Raw genomic sequence first — 21,752 nt, 5'->3', positions numbered from 1 at the left:
ATAATAGCCGACAGCCATTGAACAGTTATAATAAACCAGACTTTGGTAATCTAAGACAGTTTATGTGATTAGTGCCCCATTTTGTAGATGAGGGAACTGGCTCAGAGTTAAGAAACTTACCCCAGGCCACACAGCTCATTAGTAAGATTCACACTCAAATCTAATTCCAGAACCTGAGTTTAATCATTATTACTCTATGCCTTTGCAGCCACTGGGAATGGAGCACTAGTAACCTCCTGGCTTCAGAGAGAGAGCTCAATGTGATAACATCGGGGTGTACTGACATAATCAGTACTGAGCACATTCAAGGTCACTGCCTCCTGGAAGGTAGACCGTGAAGAGTCATAGACCTTTTGTCTCAGGGGATCTGGAGGTGATGACCTTGGCTGGTGGGGGAGGTTTGGGGAGGGAGAAAGAACTCAGAGGCTGAAGCCAGCAACTCCGCCTGCCTGATACGGCACCACCATCTTCCTGACCATCAGGATAGTCAATACTCTGAATCGAGCCTCCTCCCTGCTCACCAGGACACCTGCACCAACTCCTAACTGGCCTCCTATTGCAGGCTCCCCTCCTCGGCTCTACCCTACCATGCTGCAGAGAGCTCCCCACCATGATGCTTCAACGTCCAGCAGCCCCATGTAGAGGCCCCATTCCAGTGTCATGCAGGCTTTTCCCCTCCAGCTAACCCCCTCTCCAGCCACCCCACCCACCCCACTCACACAGAGCCTCTCACGGAAAGACGAGGGTGTTTCAGACAAAAGAACCAGCACCTACAAAGGTCTGGAGGGAAAAAAATCACAACTCAGCCAGAGACTCGGGAGTGGTTAAGCATTGACAAGTCCATGTGTGTGTTTGGGGAGTAGTCAGGCCAAACTCGGGAAAGGCCTTGAATGCCAAGCGAAGGAGTTTGGCTGGATTTATCACCCAGGTGATGGGGAGTCACAGGAGAATCCTGAGCCAGGGCTGACATGATGCGGTCACTCCCCTGACCCAGCAGCCCCTCAGCTCTTCCAGCTGCTTCCTCTGTCTGACGTCCCTTTTCCCCAGTGGCCTCCAGCAGCTCCTCCGTGAAGCCACCTCATCACCTCCCCGCACCCTCATGGATTCATCCAATGCAAGTCTGTCTCTCCTCCCAACCTTCTGGACCCCTCGAGGGCAGCATCAGTGTCTGTCCTTCTCTGCATCTCCAATGCCCAGCACAGGGCCTGGCATGGAGTGGGTGCTCGGGGCATGTTTTCTTAGGCTGTCATCCATCGACCAGGGCTTATGGGGCACTTTTTCTCTGCCAGGCCTCAGCCAGGCACTAAGAACACAGTGATGAGCAAAACCAAGTCACACAGAGTTCACAGCCCAGAAGGGAGGAGAGACACAAACCAAGTGATCACACAAATAAATGTGAAGTTTCAACTGTCACTGGGGCTCCAAAGGCAATGAGTGTGGTCATAAACTCCAGTGACTGTCCCCAGCCTTGTAGCAAGGACAAGGAGAAGAAGGTATGTGCCCTGAAGGGTTTGGGGGCTGTCAGATGAGGAGGGTAAGAAGCTACAGCAGCAGGTGTCCCATGGGAAGTAGGACCTGAGCCCCGGGCAGGAGGCAGGGACCTTGACCTTACAGTGCCACTTTCTCCTGGCTTCTTCCTGAGGCTCATTCATTCATTCCCCAAACATTCTCCAGGAAGGTCTGAGAGCCAGCCTCTGTACAAGGCTCCGGCGGCACAGAGGGGAGACTAGTCGGTCCCTGCCTCCACTCTGACTGGAACACGGCTGCAGCCTGTGCCCTGTGCAGGGCATGCCTGGGATCCCTGAGGAGCAGCTGCTCGGGCTCAGTGTTGAGGTCAGGGTAGGGGGGTACCAGCAGGAAGGTGGGAGAAGGACCTTCCAGGGTCAGGCACAGCGTGGGCACGTGCCTGGGGGCTCAAACAGCCCTGGGGGAGCATTAAGTAGAGAGGCCCCTTCCAGCCTGTCTTCCACGTCCTGAGCTCCTCAGGCAAGTCTTCCTCTCGCCCCACTTCCTTAAGGCTAGCAGGGAGTTGCCTAGTTCCCCAGAGAGCAAGGGTTAAGTAGGATTTCTGCAAAGCATCAGTGGTTCCCTGGATGCCTCTGGAAAATCTCAAAGAGGCGGCTTTGCCAGTGCCCAGCCCCCACGTAAGGCAGTTTTGGTGGATTTGATCTCTTTGGCAGGAACTCAGCAATATTTTCCTGTTCTTTTACGATTCGGCAACACAGAGGCCTCTTGAGTTTCTATTTCTCCTTTTAAATGGCTTTAATCATTAAAAGCTGGACCTGGTGATATTTCTTAAGCTTCTGCCTCAGTTTTGTTTGTTTTTCTAGAGTGTCTTCCAGAACGACTTCATCACATTAGCTCTTGGGGGAGGGGGCACATAACCGTGCCATGAATGAAATACAGGTTATCTTCGGAGCTGGCTGTGTTTGTCCCCAGGCCAGTCCCTGTCAAATAGACATAAAATGGGGTGGGAGTTTCACCATGTAATTAAGACATCCCAGGCTGCAAAGAGGGATGGAAATGATATTTCTTTCTTTTTTATATTCCTTCACCTCAATTGGATCCATCAAACTTTTAAGTGCCTACTGCTTACCAGGCCCTGCTAGGTGCTGAGGATGCACAAAAAAATAAAATCAGCTTCCCTTCTGTCAGGGGCTCCCCAGTTTCTTGAGGAAGATAGAATAAAACAATGTAGCATCTGGTCGGTGCTGTAAGTGTCTGAGGGTGTGGACTTTGGAGAAAGGCAGAGCTTGGTTCAAATCTGGACTTCGCCTCTTCCTAGCTGTATGACATTGAGCAAGTTATTTAGCCCCTCACAAACCTGTTTCTTCAGCCATAAAATGGGAATAATTAGGGGCGCTTGGGTGGCTCAGTCAGTTGAGCGTCCGACTCTTGGTTTTGGCTCAGGTCATGATCTCAGGGTCGTGAGTTCAAGCCCCGCGTCGGGCTCCGCACTCGGCGTGGAGTCTGCTTGAGAGCCTCTTTCCCCTCTTGCCTCCTCCACTCACACTCTCTCTCTGTGTGTGTGTCTAAAATAAATAAATCTTTTTTTAAAATGGGGATAATAATAGTATCTGCCTTTACTAGAGATAATATATGTAACCCATTAATCAGCCTAGAGGCGGGCACAGAGTACGTGTTCACTCGATAGTAGCTGTTCTTCTTGTTCTCCTAATAGGAGTAACTATGACTTCTCCGGCTAAGTATGTGAACAAGGTGCTATAGGAGTAATTAATTCCCCTGTGGGAGTTAGAGGGGACTTCATGGAGGAAGTGACAAGGATCTGGGTCTTTAAAGATCATTAGGAGTTTGCCAGACAGAAAGAATAGAATGTCTCAGACAGTAGAACTGGCACCTAGAAAGGCCTGGGGGTGGAAGTTTGGTTTGGGTGGGATGGTGAAAGTCACGGCAGGTCCAGAAACTAGGAGTCCTCAAACCTAAGTAAGTGCACGTATGTGTCTGGGGAGTGGTCCAGCCAAGCTCATGAAAGGCCTTGAATGCCAATCAAAGGAGTGTGGCTGGATTTCTCCTGTGGGTGATGGAGAGTCTCGAGAGATTCTGAAAGCCCTGAGCCTGCCCCTCAGCTGCTGGTGGGGAAGCTCTCTCACATCTGCTGCCTTTTGGCCCTGCCCTCCCTGCAGATCATCAAGGACCAGAAGCTGCTGGTGATTGTCGGGGGCATGCTGCTGATCGACTTGTGCATCCTGATTTGCTGGCAGGCTGTAGATCCTCTGAGGAGGACGGTGGAGAGGTACAGCATGGAGGTAAGTGCCCACGGCGGCAGGAGAGAGGTCCGCGGGGACACTGCTCCCAGACATTCCGGGACAGGGCGGCAGCATGCCGCCCTGACGGCCCCAAGGGCGCTGCTTAAGACGAAATCAGTGTTTTTCCAGGGGAATCTTCACAGCTCCACGTGGGCCCGCATTCCCCATCAGAAACTCCTCATTTAGTTCTGTTTCGTGCCATTTGAGACACATTCCAGAAGAGCCAAATCAAAAGTCTTCACTCCTGGGGAAAACACCATGAAAGAATTGTCTAGTGATATTAATATATGCAGAAATAAGAAATGTTAGGCCATTTAAATGAGTATATTCTATGCCCGCTGTCAAAGCCCCCATTTATAGGATTCATCCGTCCAGAAATACATTGACTTTCAGCCTCCTTTTAAGCAAGTTGCCTAAGGAGTGCTACTCGGGAGTAAACATTCTGGTAGCTCCTTCTAGTTACTGTGTGGTTTTCGAAGTGAAGAGTTCTGTTAAAATAAAGAACCTTACATAAAATTACATAAAAGTGTATATTTTAACAGTCTTGCGTTCAGCCTTGCCCTCTCCTCACACTGGTCTTCCCAGGATGCTCCAGATTAGGGAAGTTCAAGACCCTTTGGAAGTTGTGATTTTGTTGCCTTGCTCTTAGAACAGTTAAACTTGCCTTCGTGGGAGAGGGCCGGGCTTGAACCACGTGCGCCGTGCATCCTGATCTCCATATGGTGTAGCACATTCTACTGAGAGAACCGGTGGGTGTCCGCATTATTAGAGAAATCTTTTTGTGGAATGTAGTGTGGATTCTTAAGCTAATGTGGAAAGGGTCATTTTATGTACTGGGGACAGAGGTTTTTACTCTTCTGGACAAGATGGTTTTCTAGCAGATAAGAAGCCCAGCTTCATTTGCAGGGGAACAGATAGAGGGTTTACCCAGCACAGGGAGAAGTCAGGAAGACAGCACCGTGGCAGAGAATGCCCCTTCCTGCCCGCGCAGATCTAGGAGACAGCCTTGGGACCGAGGCCTCTGTCTCCCAGCCTTTAGCCTCACTTCGGGAGGAAGCAGGACTCCAGGCAGGCACGGCCAGGACTGCCGAGGAGGAAGGCCCAGACGCGGGCTGTACCCGTGGGCCGAGGGGCAGGTCACTGGGGCAGACAGGCTCTTTCCAGAGTAGAGGTGACGCCTGGTCCCTTCTCGTGACACACAATTGGCAAAGGAGCTGTCCTGCCCCACCCCACCCCACCCTGGAGACTTCCTCTTCCACCGCCAAGAGTTGCGGACGGGATGTCAACAGGAGGAAGAACTGTCATGGCTAGGTGGGCCTCTGGGCTAGGGAGGCCCGGGGGTTGCTCCTCACCCACCCTAATGCCAATAACCGCAACAGCAGTGATGGTGGTGCGCAGCTCTGCGCGTTAACTCACTAAATGCTCACAGTAACTGTACCACAGGTGCTACCCCTTAGTCCCATTTTAATGATGAGGAAACAGAAGCCCAAAGAGATTATTTAGGTGACCCAAGGCTACCTAGCAGGTTAGTGGCAACACCACTAACGACCCTCTCACACACTGCCCTCCTCTCTGCCTTTCAGCACACAGACGGCGCTTTGCGGTTTTTAGGGGCTCTTGCAGACCTTGGCTGTGGGCACAGATCTCTGAAGTGGGCAGGGAAGTGCTTTCACTTTGTGCAGGTGAGGGCTCAGGTTAGAACGCCGGCCAGACCGAAGGCCCAGGATGTCAGGGAGGGAGAAAGTGAGGCGCGCAGAGCTGGCCTGAAGACCTGGAGCTGGGCGGGGGGACGGAGGCCAGACCCGCCCACTGGCTCTCAGCCTCACCGGGGCGCAGTGGCTGGGGAGACGGGCCGCTGCCACCTCCGCTCAAAGTTAAGGTGGAGGCCAAGTACGCACCAGGGGTCCCCCACACTCTGGCTGTGGCACGGGGAGGCCGCAGGGCTCACGTCGGCCTGAGTCAGCAGACTCCGGGAAGTGGACCCGGGAAGCCAGTCCCCCTGGACCCTTTACAGGAGATCAACCTTGTGCAGTCAGATTAGCATAAGTGACAGTTTGCTATCGCGGACCTTACCTTTCTTCCTTCCTTTCTGAAGTAAGTTCGGAGGCTCTCGGTGGCTCTGTGCAGAGAACCCTGGCCCATGTGCCACCTTCCAGGGCAACGGGTCTCAAACAGAGGAGCCAAGGTCAGCCATGGAAATGCCCCACTGCGTAGATGAGGAAACTGAGTCTGAGGAGGGGACGTTCCTGCCCAGGGGCATCCAGACTTTCCAAGGTGGGACCTGGAGGACAGCCAGCTCCCTGGCTTTCAGCCCAGATACTCCGTCTCAGTTTCCCTCCGGGTATCTGCTGAGATTTCTCTGTGAACATTTTCTGGCCTGCTCCTCTTTTCCTCCTCTTATTTTTAGGGTTGCCCTGTCATGCTGTTGCCATGGCAGCAGAACCCTTTGCTTTGTCGACCTTATTGTCGTTTTCCCACCAAGCAGCACCAGGCAGCCAGTTGATTTCTCTCCGACCCTCCTCTGTCAGACACGGCGTGGTGGTTGAACAGTGTGCCTAGCGGATGAGGTGTCCTAAATTGTCCTTCAAGGGGCTGTTTTTTCCAGGACCCCCAGTGGGAGAGAAAGTCTCTGCTTGGGGGAGAAGTGATCAAAGACCTTTGTGGTCTGTCCCTACCCACTGCCCCCCCCCCCCCCACCAACCTTGGATGCCTTTGGTTGCTCTGGACACTCTGGACACTGTGAACATCTCAGGACTCTAGTCATAGGCCTTGCTCTGTGTTACGCTTTCCGGCCTTTGCCCATGCTGTTCCCCCTTCCAGAACATTCTCTGACAAGTAAATGAACTTCAGTTCCAGGACCCTGGGTTATCTCTACAGGGATGTGTCCTTGAGTTCCCTGGCTCCACCAGATTTAAGCTCCTGTTCCTCCCCACTGCTGTGCCTAGCTTCCCAACACTCCTCTGTTGGGACACTTAGCGTGCTGTTCAGCTCTGCTGTGTGCATCCCTGCCCCTGCCCTCACTGGACCGCCAGCTTCTCCAGGACAGAACCATGTCACAGAGACTCCCCACACACACTGCCCAGCCAGCACCCCTGCACATGTCTTCCGCTGGGGAGACAGAGGCAAGCACAGGAGCCCTGGCCCCTGATCTGCTGTGTGCATCCCTGCCCCTGCCCTCACTGGACCGCCAGCTTCTCCAGGACAGAACCATGTCACAGAGACTCCCCACACACACTGCCCAGCCAGCACCCCTGCACATGTCTTCCGCTGGGGAGACAGAGGCAAGCACAGGAGCCCTGGCCCCTGATCTCATGGCACCCACAGGCTAGTTGGGGGGCAGATAATAAACACACAGACAAATAAGCAGGGACACTTTAGATCGAGTAGATTCTGTTAGCAGTTAGAAGTAAATAGGATGAAGAGTTGGCGAATAACGGGAAGGACCTGTGGAGGAGATTCTCCCGGTGAGAGTGCGTACAAGTGTCCAGAGAATGAAAATCTGATTCTGGAGTCCTATTGGAGATATCCCAGCTCTGCACCCTTATTCATTTCCATGCAATAAATATTTATATAGCACTTGTTATATGCCAGGTACTATTCTGAGTGTGTGATAGGTATCATTTTTTAAATGTATACTTAATAGCCTTTGTTGCTTAGGGCAGGTTTTGGTTTACAGGAAAAATTAACAGAAAGCACAGAGTTTCCATATACACCCCACTCCATACCCCACAGTTTCTTCTATTATTAACATCTTGCATTGTGTAGTGTATTTGTTACAATTGATGAACCAATATTGATTCATTATTATTTACTAAAGTCCATAATTTATGGCTAGGTGGGGTTCACTCTTTCTGTTGCACATTCTGTAGGTTTTGCCAAATGCAAAAGTCATGTATCCGCCATTACAGTGTCATACAGAAGGGTTTCACTGTCCTAAATGCCCTCAGTACTCCACCAGCCCCTGGCAACTACTAAGCTTTTTGTTGTCACCATAGTTTTGCCCTTTCCAGAATGTCATATAGTTGGAATCGTATGCTAGGTAGCCTTTTCAGACTGATGTCTTCAACTTAGCAATACGAATTGAAGGTTCCTTCATGTCTTTTCGTGGCATGATCGCTCATCTCTTTTTATCACTGAATAATATTCCATTGTATGGATGGACCACAGTTTATCTGTTGCCCATCAGAGGACATATTGGTTGCTTCCAAGTTTTGGCAATTATGAATAAAGCTGCTATAACCATTTTTGTGTAGGGTTTTGTGTAGACATAAGTTTTCAACTCATTTGGGTAAACACCTAAGAGCACCATCACTAGATCATATGCAAAATCTATGTTTAGCTTTGTAGGAAACTGCCAAACTGTCTTGCAAAATGGCTCTACCATTTTGCATTCCCATCAGCAATGAATGAGAATTTCTGTTGCTCAACATCCTTGTCAGCGTTTGGTGTTGTCAGTGTTTTGGATTTTAGCTATTCTATAGGTACGAAGTGATACCAGATTTTTATTTTAATTCACATTTCCTTGATGATGTGTGATGTGGCACACCTTTTCATGTGCTTATTTGCCATCTTCTTTAGTGGGGTGTCTGTTTAAGTCTTTTACTTGCTTTTTAATTAGATTGTCTTCTTATTGTTGAATTTTAAAAGTTCTTTGTATATTTTGGATGCAAGTCTTTTATCAAAGATGTTTTATGAATCTTTGCTCTCAGTCTGTATCTTGTTTTTTCATTCTTTTAACATGGTCTTTTGCAAAACACAAATTGTTTATTTTAATGAAGTCCAACCTATCTTTTTTTTTCTTCCATTGAGCATGTTTTCAGTGCCATGTCTAAACACTCATTGCCAAACTCAAGGTCACCTAGATTTTCTCCAGTTATCTCTCAGAAGTTTTAGAGCTTTGCATTTTACATTCAGGTCTGTGGTCCATTTTGAGTTAACTTCTGTGAAAAGATACAAGGTCATTTTCTAGATTCATTATTATGCATGTGAATGTCTAGTTGTTCCAGCACCATTTATCAAAAATACTATTCTTTCTCCATTGCCTTTGTGTCTTTGTCATAGATCAGTTGACTATATTTGTATGGGTCTATTTCTGGACTTTCTATTCTGTTCCACTCATCTGTTTGTCTGTTCTTTTGCCAATACCACATTGTTCTGATTACTGTAGGTTTATAGTAAGTCTGGAAGTCAAATATGTCTGCTTTCTAACTTTATTCTTCTTCAATATTGTATTGGCTATTCTGGGCCTTTTGCCTCTCCACATGAACTTTAGAATCCATTTGTTAAATGCCTTGCTGGGATTTTGTTTGGGATTGTGTTGAATCTATAGACCAAGTTGAAAAGAACGGATATCTTAACAGTATTGAATCTTCCTATCCATGAACATGGAATGTCTCCCCATTTATTTAGATCTTCTCTGATTTCTTTTATCTGAGTTTTGTAGATCTCCTCACATAGATTTTTATACATATTTTGCTAGATTTATACCTAAGAATTTTATTTAGCTTTTGGTAAAAATGCAAATGGTGTTGTATCTTTAATTTCAAATTCCAGTCGCTCATTTCTGGCATATTGGAAAGCAATTGACTTTTGTATACTAACCTATATCCTACAACATTGCTGTATAATTGCTTATTAGATCCAAGAGGGTTTTTTTTTTTTTTTGATTCTTTGGAACTTTCTACATTGACAGTCATGTCAACTGCAAAGAGATAATTTTATTTCTTCCTTCCCAAACTGTATACCTTTTATTGCTTTTTTTGTCTAATATTTGTATTAGCTAGGGCTCCAAGTACAATGTTGAAATGTTGAATAGGAATGGTGAGAAGGGGACATTCCAACCTTATTCCCAATCTCAGAGGGAAAGCACCTAGTTTCTCACTATATTAATGATGTTAGTATATTACTTTTCTCTCAAAGAGAGTATCTGTGTGTGTGTGTGTGTGTGTGTGTGTTTGTGTGTGAAATAGTTTGAAATAGTTCTGCTGGCCAAAGCCAAGGGTGACTTTGGGGAGGTGACAGGAAAGACAAATGAAGATGTGGTCAGAGCCCTGGTTGTTAGGGACATTATGTGCTAAACAGAGGAGTTTAAACTTCAAAATTAAAGACATTCAATCAGGGAAGTGACATGATCAAGTTTGCCCTGGCTGCATGGTGAGAACAGATGGAGGGGCGAGGCTGGAGGCCCAGAGATGGCTCAGAGATGGTTTTTGCTATAATCCAGGCAGGAGCTGATGGTGACCTAAAGCAGGGCAGTTGCAGTGGGAACAGGGAGAAGTGGGTGGCTTTGAGAGAGATTAAGGAAGCAGATATGACAAGACTCGGTGATTGATTGACTCTAAGGGGTGGGACAGGGAGGCAGCAAGGGCAATGCCCGGATCTCTGGGTGGTGGATGGCAGACCTGTTCACTGAGGCAGGGTGCAGAATAAGGAGCAGGTTTGGGAGGGAATGTGAGGGTCTCACTTCTGGGCAGAGGGGCTCAAAAGATTGAATACAGAGTTGTGGAGCACAAGGCAGTAGTTTGTCCAACGATAGAGATGGGGGCGGAGGGCAGTTAACACATCAAGGATGGGGGCCGTGGGAATGAGTGTAGTCACCCAGGGACTGGGTGCAGTAAGAAGTGAAGATGTCCTGACTAGAGCCTGAGCCACCACAGAGCACTGATGGGGACAGAAGAAGCCTGGGAAGGGAATTTTGAAGTGGTGGTCAGGAAGGAAGGGAGTAGCCAGGAGAGAGAGCTGCCCATGCACAGTGGGCATTTGAAGGAGGGGGAGCTCTGAGACAAATGCCACAGACCAAGGCGAGGACTGACAGGTGCACCCCCTTACTTGGCCCCGGCTTAGTGCCCCCACATTGCATCTCAGCCCTCCCTTCCTCTGCTTTACAGCGTCTGATGGGAAGATTGGCCGTTTCTGCATTTCAGATAGAGCAGGTGTGGGTAAATCTGCCAAGTATGCTAAAAGGGGTTTTTTAACTATGATTTGTATTCTCGAGAAAAAGGGAAAACACTCGTTTTTGAGTACTACTCTACTAGTGGTGATGGTGAGTAGGTGTTATATACATGGGCCTGGAGTCTGGGGAAACATGTAAGCCTGAGATGGGAACTTGGATGTGGTCTACATATAGATGGCACTGAAAACCTTGGGTGAGAGCACTGAGATGGTACTTCGATGAGGGGTGGGGCATACAGATGGAGAAGAGCAGGGGACCAAGGACGGACCCTCAGTCACTCCAGTGTTTGGACATCAGGAAGGTAGGAGAGAAACAGCAAAGGACCTAGAAGGAGAAGCCACCAAGATAGGACGAAAACCAGGTGAGTTTGGTGTCTAGGAGACCAAGTGAAGAAAGTGTTTCAAGAAGGAAGTTTTGATCAAGTGTGTCAAATGCTGCTTTTAGATCAAGTTAAGATGAAAACCAAGAATTGACACTGTGTATGTGTATTCATACACACACACCCATATGGGCTTTTTCTCTTTTAAGGAAAATCATTTGAGATAATTTCCCCCTAACGTAAGAGCAGTGTGTACTAATGCTGTGAAGATAGCCTGTGAATCTAGTGGAAGGGTTGTTTGGTTTTTTTCCCCAAGCCTTCCTTCTACACCAGGCCACCTCTTACACTTCCACTTGACCACTCTGAAATGGTTTTGAAGTGAAAATGGCAGACAGCACTAAAGGTCGCTGAACGTTGAACACCCTGCAGAGCCTCAGGGCAGCCTCTGAGGCAACATCCTGAGACCACCTGCCCTCCCTAAAGACATCCCCCATCTGCTCCCAGGCAGGTTGCAACAAGAGATGGAATCGTGTGCAGTCCAGTCACCCATGGGAGCCATGTGTGTGGTGTTTATTTATGGAAATGGTGAAAGGCTGTCTCCACAGGCTGCAAGCAGCCTACATGGAGAATTCCCAGCACTCTGGGTTCTGTGGCTTTCTGGCCATTTGGGCAGTAATCAAGTTAAGGGCAGTCTCGAACAGAGGGGTATTTCAAACTTCCCTCCACGTTCCATGCTTTTACCATCTTTTTTGCGGAAGCAAACCAGGGCTTTAAAAGTCATAGACTACACTTGGCTTTCAAACTGGTGGCTTATTCCAGTATGTTTCTATGGCAACGGATATTGGAAGAGGCAAATACATAGAGTTTTAAATAATTTTAAGTCTTATCTTCTACCTCCCTCCACAGTTGCTCTGCAAAAAAAAAATCCAATCACAGAGCACATACTTTCTGGAAACATCTGGTATCCTTATAAAGCTTGTCCAAGTTCCATCTCACACTATTCATTTTGAAATAAAGAGATACTGGGATGCCTGGGTGGCTCAGCCTGTTAAGCGTCTGCCTTTGGCTCAGGTCATGATCCCAGGGTCCTGGGATTGAGTCCCACATCCGGGGTCCTTGCTCAGCAGGGAGCCTGCTTCTCCCTCTGTCTGCAGCTCCCCCTGCTGTGCTCTCTCTCTCCTTCTCTCTCGGACAAATAAATAAATAAAATCTTAAAAAAAAAATAAAGAAATGAAATAAAGAGATACCAGAATGGCCAGGGTGAGGGTAGTGCTAAGCAAGCATCAGGGTCCACTCTGTTCTGTGGGTTGCTCACAGGTGGCCTGGTGGTCCAAAGCTTTGATGCAAAGAGTCACATTCCAAGCGATGGATCGTCACTGCCAGCCCTGGACAGGGGGACAGGTCTTTATCGTCCATAGTCATCCATGGGGTCCTGAGTGGCTGGGACCCCAGCCAGACGTGAACCAACTCCAGGCAGGGGAGTGGGACCTCCCGAGGACCTCTGGCAGAGTCTGCTAGCGGAGCGCTGCCCCAGTTAGCCTGACTACTTCCCGGAGACAGCTACACCATCTGAGCTTCTAGCCAGTTCATTCCCCTGGTTCAAATCCTCCCCATCAGCTAGAGGATGAAGCCCACGCTCCTTAGCAGGCCCGGAGGTCCTCAGCGTTCTGACTTCATTTGTCTCCCCGTCTGTGAGCCCCTCCTTATTCCTTGTATGATCAGTACTCCTCCAACACATCACACTCTCTCTTCCCCCACACCTTTGTACGTGCTCTTCTTTCTACCCAGAACACTCTCCTGAGCACCCCAAAATGCCATCTTCATGCAAAAATTTCCTATTTGACCTTCAAGAGGCAGCTGGAAAGCATCTTCTCCAGGAGGCTTTGGAACATGCAGACTGCCTTGGATGTGTCTGCCTAGGCTCCTTCTCCCGTTTGCCCCTCATTCCAGTCCCAACACTGATAACTGACTGTCTGTGCACCTGGCCCCCCAGGTCTGTGACCTCCTCGGAGGGCAAGGCCATCTGTGTGTCCCCAGTACCTACTCACTGGCAGGGCCTGGCTCAGAGTAAGTACTCGGTAAATATTTATTGAATAAATTGTTTCTTCCACCTGGAACTCTCTCCCCATGCCTCCATATGTCCAAATTCAACCCATCTGTCTGGGCCCATTAAGCTGGCTTCTCCAAGAAATGTCTTTGCTGAGTTGCAATTTAATTTAATATTACACCCTTACCTTTTATCAAGGGCCCACTTATGGGGCTAAAGCTGCCAATTGAAGAATGATTCAGCATCTTCTCTAAAGGACTGTTGTTCAGTTTGTGACTTAGTGCCCCTGAGATGAAGATCCACAGGCTAGATCCTTATGGAATTTAGCGCCAGGAAATGGGTTGCGCTCTCCCCGTGAACTTTTATCTACTTCCTTCCTTCGATCAGGCAGACGTAACTGAATAAGCCACTCCGTTTTCTTTTTAACCTTGGCTGCCAGAAAGTAGGAGCCAAATTCAACACTCTGCTGCAATAACCATCTTATCTCAGGTTCCTGGAGGATTATCTCGCTTTCGATCATGTGTCTTTATTTTTAACTATCCTGTTGTGTTTGGGCTTTTATTGTGTGCTGCCTCAGGCCCTTTGGGAGAGCAGGCAAGGTGTAAATTCCAGATTAAGTTATTAAAATGAGAATGCCGGGCAAGATTTAATTGGAATAATATGCCAGAGAAATATTTAAGGATGTCCACAGATATTCGCCTTCTGGCATGGGTCCCGGCTCAGCCCCAGCTGCAGTCAGCATTGTGGGCCCCATGTGTGGACAGACAGGCTCTGCTGGCCACAGCCACATTTCTGGAACATCTTGTATCATCAGAGGGCATCTTAGATATGTGAGAGATTAGTTTATTTCATCTTCCTTGTCGGCTTCCCTTTTGCCTTCGGGAGGCATTTCCAGAGGCCTGGGGCGGGGTGGGGAGGGGCTGGGGGGGGGATGATCTGTTTACTAGAAATTCTCAAACACCTGGAACAGAATGGCTGGTGAAAATCGTCTGTGATCCTGGCATCTTCTGGCCACTGTGTGTCTTGGTAAAACCATTCCAGTTCTTGAGCAAAAGGAGACTTTAGATTTTGGTGATATTTTCGCCCAACCCCACACATCCATGTCGGCAGAAACATCGGCTGTTGCACCCACAGAGACCTTCCCTCTTTTTAGTGGGGAAAATTCCAAACAACTTACTCTTCGTAATCTGTGTGTCACCTGGGTGTTCCTTCAGCATTTATGGGCGGGGGGGGGGGGAGGGGGGAGCCGCTGTGTGCCCTGCTCAGGCTCCCTTAAGGACTGCACAGGCCGGTGGGCAAGATGAGATACACACAGAGGGATACACACGCAGGGGGTTGTCGCCAACAGTATCTTCTCTCTGACACAGGCCTCCAGATTCTCGGTTTAAAGTTTAAGTGACAGTACTGAGAGACTGGGCTTCCTTTTCTAAAGTAGGAGCCAGGACTGAGTTTGGATTTAATGCTCCTCAGAGGATGAAAAAGTAAGAGAGGATCTGTATTAGTTAGGGTGTGCGAGGTTTTGCTGTAGTAGGGAAAAAAAAAGAACAAAAAAACTCTGGACTAAAAATAATACTCTTTACTCATCTGAGTACTTGTCCATCAAGAGCCAACTACAGCATCTCCCATAGTGTCCTAACTCCAGGACTCAGCTGGTGGGGCAGTTTCTGTGGCAAAGGGAAAGAGTACATGGTAAAGTGTGCACTGACTTTTAAAGCTCCCATTCCCGAGTATCACATGTCATTTCCACACATGTTTTAGTGGGAAGAACATGTTAACAGTGCATGCCTGAGTTCAGTGGGGCAGGGAAGAGCAGTCCTACTGTGTGCCCAGGGGAGAGAGAACCAGGTACTGACATACAGGGTTCTCTGTATACAGTACAGTGACCATATGTACATTCTATATGAATGAGTCTAGTACATTCCATCCAACTTCCTATTGCTGTAACAAACACTGCCCCATCCTAGAATGTGAGCTGTGCAAGGACGTGGCAGGAGGAAGTGTTGTCTTTTAGTCACTGCTGGATCCCCAGCACCTGGAAAAGTGCCCGGCACATAGTACACACTCAACAAAGAATAGTAATTGAATAATTCAATGAACTCAGCCTTAGAACAACTGTATGAGGACATCAGTGGGATGTTCTCTGAGAGGTTTTGTACTAATCCTGCAGATTCTACTGCCAAACCCTCTCCTAACCCACCACTCTGTCCACCTCCACTGCTACCACCAAGGCCCAAAGCACCATTACGCTCAGTGTCTGGCCTCCCAAAAGGGGGCGCTATGAGGCAAGGCTGCTGTCGACACAGTGCACAAGAGGTATGATTAAATGGAAGGCACTGAGTTGTTGTTTGTTGTTGTTATCGCAAGTTTCTAAGCAGGCTCCCTGCTCCCACTCGTTGTCACTTGCAAGCCATTCTCCACACAGCAGAGAGATTCATGTTTGATGGTTTATTTTGAGATGTAATTCAGATGCATAAAATTCAGTTTTAAAATGTATGCCACGGTGGCTTTTAATACATTCGTAAGACTGTGTGAACATCCCCACTATCTAATTCCAGAACTATTTCATCATCTCCAGAATAAAGCCCTCTCCTTTGGCCCATCACCCCAGATTTCCCCTTCCCTCCAGCTTCTGGCAACCACTAATCTACTTTGTATTTCATGGATTTGCCTGCTCTGGACATGTCACATCAGTGGGATTGTACAACATGCGGCCTTTTGTGTCTGGCGTCTTTCACTTAGCGTAATGTTTTTCAGGTTCCTGCATGTTGTAGCACCTGTCAGCTCTTCACTCCTTTTATGGCTGAAAATATTCCCTTCTATGGGTAAACACATTTAGTTGTCCATTCATCAGTTAATGGATATTTGGGTTCTTACCACGTTTTGGCTATTATGAATAATGTTGCTGTGGACATCCGTGTACAAGTTTTTGTATAAACATATGTTTTCAATTCTCTTGGGTACACACACACACACACACACACACACACACACACACACAGTAGAATTGCTGGGTCATATAAAATGCTGTTTAACATTTTTAGGAACATGGTGGCTGCACCATTTTACATTCCGAGCAGTGTATGAGGGTTTCAATGTCTCCGCATTGTTGCCAAAAATTTTATTTATCTGCCCTTTTGGTTATAGCCGTCCTATTGGGTGTGAAGTGGTATCTCATTGGGGTTTTCAAGGGAATTATTACCAAATAACTAATTATGGTGAGCATCTTTTCATGTGCATGTTGGCCATTTGTATATCTTCTTTGGAGAAATAACTCTTCAAGTCCTTTGCCCATTTTTGATTATTTGTCTTTTCGTTGTTGATTTGTAGGAGTTCTTTATGTATTCTGGATACTACTAGATCCTTATCAGGTATATGATTTATGAATATTTTCTCCCATTCTGTGGGTTGACATTTCACTTTCTTAATATTGTCCTGTGACATGCAAAAACATTTTTAATTTTGATGACGTTCAGTTTATCTATTTTTTCTTTGGTTGTTTGTACTTTAGATATCATAACTCAGAAACCATCGCCTGATCTGGGGTCATGAAGATTTATTACACTAATGTCTTCTTCTAAGAGTTTTATAGTATTAATTTTACATTTAATGCCTTACATTTAGGCAGTCTATCTGGGTTTTTCTTATTCATTCTATTTGTTTTGAGTTAACTTTTTATACAGTGTGAGGTAATGGTACAAATTATTTCTTTTGTATGGGGATATCTAGTTGTCCAAGGACAATTTGTTGAAACAAATATTCTTTCCCCTATTGAATAGTTTTCTAACCCCTATACAAAATCAATTCACCATTGATGTATGGTTTATTTCTGGATTCTCAATTTTATTCCATCAATCTACATGTCTGTCCTTATGCCAACACCACACTGTCTTGATTATTATCACTTATGGTAAGCTTTGAAATTGGGAAATGTAAGTCCTGCAACTTCATTATTCTTTTTCAAGACTGTTTTGACTATTCAGGGTCCCTTGATTCCATTAGAATTATAGGATCAGTTTTTCCACGTTTGCAAAAAAGACTGTTAGGATTTTCATAAGGGTTGCTTTGAATTTGTAGATCGATTTGGGAAGTATCGACACGTTAACTAATTAACAAACCATACATGGCCCCCAACATTCTGTCTCACCTCATCCTGTTTTTCCATCACATTATTTATCCTTCGCTCCCTCCTCTGTTTTTGTCTTCCTCCACTAGAATGTGAGCTCCATGAAATCGGGCCCTTGCCTGTCTTGCTCAGTGTTCTACCCCCAAAGTCCAGCATAGGGCCTGGCAGGTACATAGTAGGTGCTTAATATGTGTTGGTTAAATGGACACGTGAATGATGAGCAAAGGAATGCATGCATGCATGCATGCATGCATGAATGAATGAATGGCACGCCTCCCTGGCATGCTTCTTTTCAGCTTTGGCAACCTCTTGACCAGGTGATGCAGTTGCTCAGCAGCTGGCTTAAATTACTGGGTAAATATGTTGATACGGACAAGAAAAATAAGTAATATTTTAAAGGGGGAGGAAGATTTTTTTCAATGGTCTTAAAGATAGGCTACATTTGTGGTTCTCCATCCTGGCTGCATCACCCAGAAAAGATCTTTTTTAAAATACTGGTGCTCAGGGCACACTCCCCAGAAAATCAGAATTGGCAAGAGTCCTGAGCCTTGGGATTTTTTTTTTAAGTTGTCCTGGGTTCTAGTGTGCAGCCAGGGTTGAAACCTTCTGGACTAGCCCCTCACCAAGCTCTAGGAAGAGCCCAGGACGGCACTATGAATGCCAGTTAGATATAGCCTCAGGACAATAAAATTAAGCCTAAAAAGGTAAGAGAAGAAAAACCTAGGGGCGTCTGGGTGGCTCAGATGGTTGTGTCTGCCTTCGACTCAGGTCATGATCCCAGAGTCCTGGGATCAAGTCCCGCGTCGGGCTCCCTGCTCCTTGGGAGCCTCCTTCTCCCTCTGCCTCTCTCTCTCTGTCTCTCATGAATACATAAATAAAATCTTTAAAAAAAAAAAAAAAGAAAAGAAAAACCTGAATCTAGAAAACCTGAAGTCCAGCTGGTCCCCTCCCAAGCCCCACCCTGCCCCCCAGCCAGAGGACGTGATAGTGACAAAGCACATGCAGACTCAGAGAGAGGGCCACCTGGGAAAGGGCAGGTGTGTGAACCCCACAGCTGAATGAGCTCCTCCAGTCTCACAATTTTCTGAAAATCCTGCATCATCATGTAAATAATTGTTTCCCCCGTGGAAGAGAGAGAGCAAGGAATAAGAAAAAGGAAAAGCCACAAGATTTCTGTTTCTGCCGTATTTTTTGCTACAGTTGAGAGGCAGGTGAACAAGTTCCAGACCAAAACTTTAGACAGGTTAAAAAAAAAAAAAATGTGCCCTGCAGTCACAGGGAGCCACCAACCACAGAAACCAACAGGAAGGCAAAGGCCAAGGGAACCGCAGTGTCCGGGCACCTTGGCACTCACAGTGGCTCTGAAATAGACCCATCAGCCACTTGGTGGATGTTTGTTATTTTTGGCCATTTTGGGCCTGAAGTTTCTCTCTAAAGCAACAGCGGATTAAACTTCACATGCTGAGTCATTTTGACCTTAACATAAGAAGGAATACTTTACGTGACCCAAAGATGCTCAGTGCAGTTCAGAGGACCCTGACACAAACTGTGGGCGCCCCCCTAGAGCTCAGGGGGAGCAACATAAATCTCAGGTCCTGCCCCATTCTCAGTGCTCAGTCCACACACTGTCCTGCCCTTCTGTGGATGGGGGCCCTGATCCCAGGCCTGTCCCACCTGGGCACAGGCACTCAACAGTTGGCAAACGCATATTGTAATGACAACAAGGCCTCACATCTCCATAGCGTGGCACACTTCACAACACACCTGGACATCCCCACTTTAGAGATGAGGAAACCAAGGCTGGAGAGGTGAACTGTCCATAGTCTGGGCCATGTGGTGTCAGAGGACGTGGGATCTCTTCTGCCAGTATGGGCCTATCAGTCTCTGGATCTTCCTGCCTTTTTTTTTTTTCTTCATATCAATACTGTGTTTTGCTTGTTTTGTTTTAAAGAAATATTTTCTTCATTGATGATTTCCAAAATTATTAGCATCCATTGTGCATAGTGTTGTCTTATCAATGTTTAAATCTCTTTTACATCTGTGAATTGTTTCATGAGTGTGGCGCACTTGTGAGCAGATGTTCAGACCCAGCAAATTGAGATCTGAGAGCATTGTCTCACAGTCCAGCCTCAGTAGCATTGTGCTCCGGCTTCATGCAGCATTCCGACTAAGCTGTGTTGTCTTGGTAATAACAAGCAAAAACAGTAACACCAGCAGCTGTTGGTGAGTGCAGACTATATGCTAGGCGCTGTTTCAGATGCTTTACTTTGCCAGCCCATTTAATCCTCACGACAAGCCCAGGCAGTACTCACCATTATATTCAGATGAGAAAACTGAGGCACAGAGAGGTTAAGTGACTAACCCAGAGTCACACAGCAGGTAAGTGTATAGCCCATAACAGTTAAGCAGATGGACTCTGGAATTAGGCTTAGCTTCAAATCCCAGCTAAGCCACATACTGTGTGAGGTTAGGGAAGTGTAGTGGGTGGAATTGTGACCCCCCCCAAAGATACATCAACATCCCCACTCCCAGAATCTATGAATAGATTTAGAAAAAAGGGTCTTTGCAGATGTAATTAAAGATCTTAAGAGGCAGTCATCTGGGATTACCTAGGTTGGCCCTAAATCCAGTGCCAAGTGTTATTATAAGAAACAAAAGAGGACAGACACAGACAGAGAGAAGGCCATGGGAAGGGGGAAGCAGAGACGGGGGCAGTGTGGTCATGAGCCAGGGAACTGCAGCCACCAGAAGCTGGAAGCCCCGCAGGGTTCTCCCCCATAGCCTTCAGAGGGGGTGAGCCCTGCCAACACCTTGCTTTCAGACTCCTGGCTTCCAGAATGGTGCAAGAATAAATTTCTATTGTTTTAAGGCACCCAATTTGTGGCAATGTGTTACAGCAACCCTGGGACACTAGTACTTATTGTGAGTGACAACTTCTGAGGACCACAGTTTCTTCATCCATAAAATGGGTCTCCATATTGATAGGACCTACTGCCTAGGGCTTTGGGGAGGATTAGAAGGCCTTACCCTGTGCCCAGCACATCAAGAGTACTTGATGAAGGTTAGCTATTTCATGGAGCAATATTGATGACCTGGCCCTTGGCCACCCTGCCCCTGAGCCCTCTGAGAACTAGTCCCGCATCTTGCCATTTTCCTGTGTCTGACTCCTTGTCAGTGGGCCCCCAGAGCCCAGACCAGCACGTCTCCTGGCTCAGGAACCTCAGAGGAATCGAATCTGACTCCCAAACCCAGACTGCAGAGCCTGCTCCTCTGAGCCATCATCCCCAGAGCTGCCAGAGCGAGACGATGAACATCCACGCATGGTGTTTTAATATTTCACCCAAGAAGTCATTTTCTTACGTGAGTCAGACAGAGAAGGCTCAGAGAATTAAATCAGAAAGGTAACTCTGGGCCAGAGTGATTTCTGCCAATGGGTGTGGAGGATCTTCCTGTGTCTGCTCGGCTCTTTCTTTCTTATCTGCGTCTTACAGCAGACTGGAAGCCAGCTGACGAGAGATTGCATGTTCATACCAATTATTAAAAATATATGGCAGCCTTCTGGAAATTCATTCACATGCCAAGGAAATGGAATGCATTCACAACCCAGGCTCCTGCACTGTGGGCTTTGGGGGAATGATGAGGTAGCCAGAGACGCTACAATCCAAGGTTCTGATCCATACTCTGCCATCTCCTAGCTGTGTGACCTTGGGTGAGAGACTCACCCTCTCTGAGCCCTAGTGCCTACTAGGAAAAATCCATGCCTCCCTCAGGTTTACCAGGAATATTCACTGGTATAAAAGGTTCAAGGGCCTAACACTGACCCTGACCTATAAAAGGAGTTCGATCATTGTGACTTTGTTCTCACTCCTGACTTCGTACTTCCTGACCCCAGAAGGAAATGAACACAACTCCCCTGCCAGGGGACCCAGGGAGGTCCTGAGGAGCAGTGCTGCATGGGGGGTAGATTAATACATTCCAGCGCACTTCTACCAAAGTGCACTCACTTAATCCTTACTGTCACCCTGAGCAGAGAGAGTCCTGCTCTCCTATTTTGCACGTGAGCACCTGGAGATGCCCAGAGTCAGGTGACAGGCTCTGGGCCGTACAGGTGGCAGGTGGGGCTCAGAGGCACGAAGCCAGGCCTGCTGCTCCCCAAACCCAAGCTGTCCCTCCATGCACCATGCTGATTCTCACATGAGACCACAGATGGGAAATTACTTCAGAAGTAGCAGAGCTCCACCCCAAGGTGAGGCCCGTCCCCAGCATTTGTCTGTCGCTGGGCATCCTAACAGCTCCTTTGTCCATGTTTACTGTCCTCACTTCCCCCTTCTAGGCATAAACCAGTTGGATCAGTCTCATCTGGCCCGTTGCGTGGTTGTCTGTGAACTTCTGCACGTGTGGTCAAAACGCATCCACGCGCGCACATTCCCCCTGCCCCGGGCCTTCTCACACACCCACACCCCGCGCCTGCCCACACGCCCTCACTCCCACAGAGGGAGGCTCTCAGCACAACCTGCCCTCTGTTATGAGAGGCCCTTGTGATG

At 47.5% G+C, this 21,752-nt stretch overlaps 1 protein-coding gene across 1 annotated transcript in view; it reads left to right on the top strand.

The window, feature by feature from the left end:
- The window catches only part of GABBR2 (gamma-aminobutyric acid type B receptor subunit 2), a 343,177-nt gene that overhangs the window by 284,153 nt on the left and 37,272 nt on the right, over window positions 1–21,752 (top strand). Inside the window, exon 13 of the mRNA XM_028108852.2 lies at window positions 3,645–3,767. Coding sequence (XP_027964653.1) covers window positions 3,645–3,767 — 123 coding nt within the window. The remainder of the gene's footprint in view (window positions 1–3,644; window positions 3,768–21,752) is intronic.

This window comes from Eumetopias jubatus, unplaced genomic scaffold (assembly GCF_037043125.1).
Source record: "Eumetopias jubatus isolate StellerSeaLion01/CBP00866 unplaced genomic scaffold, mEumJub1_p1.0 scaffold_15, whole genome shotgun sequence".
Classification (NCBI taxonomy): Eukaryota; Metazoa; Chordata; class Mammalia; order Carnivora; family Otariidae; genus Eumetopias; species Eumetopias jubatus.
Note: the sequence above shows the minus strand (reverse complement) of the source record. Positions and strands in the feature narration are given on the sequence as shown.